The sequence below is a fragment of the Cannabis sativa genome, chromosome 7, assembly GCF_029168945.1.
Source record: "Cannabis sativa cultivar Pink pepper isolate KNU-18-1 chromosome 7, ASM2916894v1, whole genome shotgun sequence".
Classification (NCBI taxonomy): domain Eukaryota; kingdom Viridiplantae; phylum Streptophyta; class Magnoliopsida; order Rosales; family Cannabaceae; genus Cannabis; species Cannabis sativa.
In genome coordinates, this window is record NC_083607.1 from 6,929,117 (window position 1) to 6,933,153 (window position 4,037).

At 38.3% G+C, this 4,037-nt stretch overlaps 1 protein-coding gene across 1 annotated transcript; it reads right to left on the reverse strand.

Annotated features, from left to right (window-relative positions):
* Window positions 1–1,989: 1,989 nt before the first annotated feature.
* Window positions 1,990–3,837, reverse strand: LOC115697856 (BAHD acyltransferase DCR). Its single transcript, XM_030625011.2, has one exon. It carries the CDS (start codon window positions 3,564–3,566, stop codon window positions 2,139–2,141), a length of 1,428 nt encoding a protein of 475 aa, XP_030480871.1. The 5' UTR covers window positions 3,567–3,837; the 3' UTR covers window positions 1,990–2,138.
* Window positions 3,838–4,037: the final 200 nt, after the last annotated feature.

Genomic DNA, 4,037 nt, shown 5'->3' on the forward strand with positions numbered 1-4,037 from the left:
CATTTTTAACTGTTAAATGCCATGGTGGAATGTCCACGTGTACACGTGGCACAATTTTATTGGTCCATGTAAATAAATTTTTTAAAAAATAAAAAAATTAATTATTTTAAAAATAAAAAATAAAAAATATTTTTCATTACAAATTAAAAAATTAAAAATTAAAAAATTAAAAAATTAAAAAAACAATTTAAAAAAAAAAAAAAAAAAAACCCTAATTCTTTTCTTTCTTCTTCTTCTTCTATCTGATGCACTCCTCCGCCTCCTCCTCCTCCTTCTTCTTCTTCTTCTTGCATCACCACCATCAACCTCAACAAAACCACAACTGCCCACCACCACCACCTCAACATTTTTTTTCAAATCCAAACACAATCAAAGAAACCTAAACACTAAATACCTGCCACAATCTAAGATTCAAATTTCACCAAAACAAACAAACCCAAATCAAATCCACAATAAAAAAATTTCAAATCCAAACACACTGACCTCTCCTCCGATCGAGCTCTGGGACATAGACCTAGTTCGCGGGGGACCGAGAGGGGACGTCGAAGGTGAAGTCGTTGTCGGAGATTCGATGGTGGACTGGACAGAGGTTAGAGAGAGGTCGACGACGACGACTTCGCGGCAGTAGCCTCTTTGATCCGGTGAAACACTCGTCGTACGAGGGTTAGGTCGGCGAGGGTTAGTGCTTTGGATGAGGACGGTGAGGTGTGGCTGCGCGGGCTTTGGATGAGGACGGTGAGGTGTGGCTGCGCGGACTGAATTTGTGAGAGGGAGTGTGTGTCCAGGGGAGGCGGGAGTGTGGGTGTGTCCAGGGGAGGCGGGAGGCGGGACTGAATTTTTTTAGGTTAGATTAGGGTTTCTTTTTTTTAGCAGAGAAGAAGAAGAAGAAGAAGAAGAAGAAGAAGGGAGTTAGGTTTTTTATTTAAAATTGTATTTTTAATTTTTAATTTTTTATTTTTAAAGAAAAATTAATTTTTTAATTTTTTAAATTTTTATTTTTAAAATAATTAATTTTTTTATTTTTTTAAATATTTATTTACATGGACCAATAAAATTGTGCCACGTGTACACTGTGTACATGTGGACATTCCACCATGGCATTTAATAGCTAAAACTGGACGGAAAGGGCTATGTGCTAACAGAACTTGAGTTTAGGGAGTTTTACCGCAAAAATTTTGGAATTGGGGGTTAGTTGCAAAAACCTAACCACTTAAGGTGGTTTTGCCGCAAATAACCCAAAATAATATGTATATAATCCATTTAAGTTTGGGTAAATAGTGGCATAAGTACTCAAAGTTTTATGTTTGTAAGCGGCATAAACTCAATGTTTATTTTTAGCGGCATAAGTACCAAATATTTATAAAATTGTAATTTTTCTTTAATTTTGTCAGTACAAACTCTGATGTTATCTTAAACAGGGCACATTTAAAGTCTAAATTTTTGATCATCGGGTCTAGATAGAAGTATATATTATCAGTTACTTCCAAATGTTCTTTTAATATATAATATTAGTTACTTCCAAATATAATTTTAGTATTCCATTGGAGTAAATATAAAATAAAACTACAGTACTATATTTGATGTTAAGAAACGAAACTGTATTTCAGAAGTGAGAAATAAGCACCAACTGAGAAAGCACTCACAGATATTGATCAACGGGTGTCAGGGTGTGAAGTCATTATAATTTAGGTCAATTAGGAAGGCTCCAACAATTCTCATCACTACACTAATTAATATAAAAAGTATATTAAAATATAAAACTTGTCTCCATCAAAGTTGGATACACAGTACAGGTAGTTGTTTGTTTTTTCGGTATTTGGACTACATATTTTAGAAAAGTAATAAAGAGAAAAATGAAACCAAAATATTATCCAACTTCCTCTTCAATTTTGCTAAACCGTACTTGTCTTTTGGTTTTGACTATGTTCTCAAGCAAATAATAGATTTCATTATCTCATTATCATTAGTGTTTCTCTTTATTTATCATGATTTGGTTTGAAAGAATTTCATTTCAAATTTATTTCAACCATATACACTCTAGTATTATGCTTAAAAAACCCAAAAAAAAAAAAATAAAATAAAATAAACTTCCTATTATTTTAGAAAAATCTAATAACTCGTTGACCAACCGAATCAACTCACACAACTATTTCCGATACGTATTCCATAAACTCAGAATCGTTCTCAAGCCCAGCCATGGTCTCCGGCGCCAAAACAACTTCAAGATCAACCGTCCCATTCCCTTCTCGTCCCGGAAACGCCGAGATTTTACCGTCGAATTTGTTTGCCTTACCGCTCCGAACAGCAACGGGTCGACCCCACCCGAAATCGTTGTTGTACATCGGGAATCTGGGGGAGCTTCCCATCGTGATGGACGCGCCGTCGGGATTTCCCAGCGGGAAAAGCCTCGGCTCGCGCTCCCAATCCTCTACGCCGAACCTCACCTTAGCGTTATCGTGCGCCACCACGTTCTTGTGGAGGAGATCGGCGCACCACCCGAGGTCCCGCGATATGAGCTCACCAGCAGGTGCGTAGGTCGGGATGCTCTGAATCGCGTTCCCGAAGTAGTGTGAATCCATCTTTGGCTCCACACGGTGGCGGCAGTTCACGGCCATACGAAACGTCGTCGTTTTTGACTCTTCTATTTTTCTCGCACGTGTGACGGAGCGCCACAGCTGTGCACAAAGTGATTGGAAGGATGAAATCTCAGCCGTCCGATCGAAACCGTTACCATTGTTAACGGTTTTCCAGCTGTCGTTCGATTGTTTCCCAAGAGTCTCTGACGAGTCAGAAAAACCGTTACAGTTGGACGGTGTCGTTTTAGTGGTTAGAACAGAGTAGTTATTAGCTCGAAACTTAAGCTTCTGAATGGCTTCTCTGCTAAAATGAAAAATCCTCTCCCTTAATGGCTCTTCGCCGGAGAAGGTGGCTTTTGGACCACCTTCCGGGAAACGAAGCACCGCCGACGAGTTAAAAACTGTGTCGCGGCTGAAATCAGGAGATATCGTGATCTTCTTCGCGCCCTTACAAATTTCAGCAAAGGTATTGAAGAAGTGCCAAAACGAGGTCCCATCCGTAACGGCGTGATTGACAGTACATCCAATGAAAACGCCGTCAGATAGCTCCGTCACCTGAACGGCAAGCAAGGGTTTAAAATGACCAGAGTAACTTACGGTCCGATCAAAGGCGAAAAACTCCTTGAAACAATCAGGAACATCGCGATCCGGTGGAAGAATTCCTCGAACAGCGAGATGTTTTGCTTTGGCATGAATGAAATCGACGCCGGCGTCGTTGCAGTGGATGTGGACGTGGCCGTCATCGTCGGTAATTAAACGGCCGGCGAGGGCAGGGAAATGGAGGAGAGCCACAGAGAGGGATTGTTTCAGAGAATTGATTAAGTCATTAATAGAGTGAGTTGGTGAATTGAAGAAGAGAACACCTTTCTGGATGTATTGACAGGAAAGCATAGGGATATCAGAGACTGAAAGCTTTAGAGTTTCGATCATGGAGTTTTGTTCTGGAACAACTACACATTTTGAGACTAGAATTATGGAAGAGGAAGGCATTTTTTTTTTTCTTATAAATTAGTTGACTCTTTTTAATTAAAAAATAAAAATTGAGAGAGAAAGAAAGAGTGAAAAGTTGAAGAATGGAGTGTGTGAAGCACTGAGAAGAAGTAGAAGAGATCATAGGGGTTTATATAGAGGAAGGATGAGAGGTTTGATTCATGCACTTAGCAAATGTGGCTGGTATTCGTAATGGTACTTTCCTTTTTTTCTTTCTTTTTTTTTTTTTTTTGCTTATCTCACTTTTACCATTATAAATTTATTTAATTATTTTGAATTTTCTACCCAAAATTATTATTTTTAATTGTTTAATAACAATAATATTATGACAAAAATAATAAGAAAAACATGTCTGGTGATGTGACAAGACATGTGTTATGGTATGAGACACAAAGACGACACATGGATGGAACAAGGGTGGAGTATAGTAGCTGTCGTTTTTTTTTTGAAAGATTAAAATGTGGTTTTTTT

Bases quoted from the DNA above. Each gene is read 5' to 3' on its own strand.
- LOC115697856 (XM_030625011.2), bottom strand. From the start codon at position 3,566: ATGCCTTCCTCTTCCATAATTCTAGTCTCAAAATGTGTAGTTGTTCCA.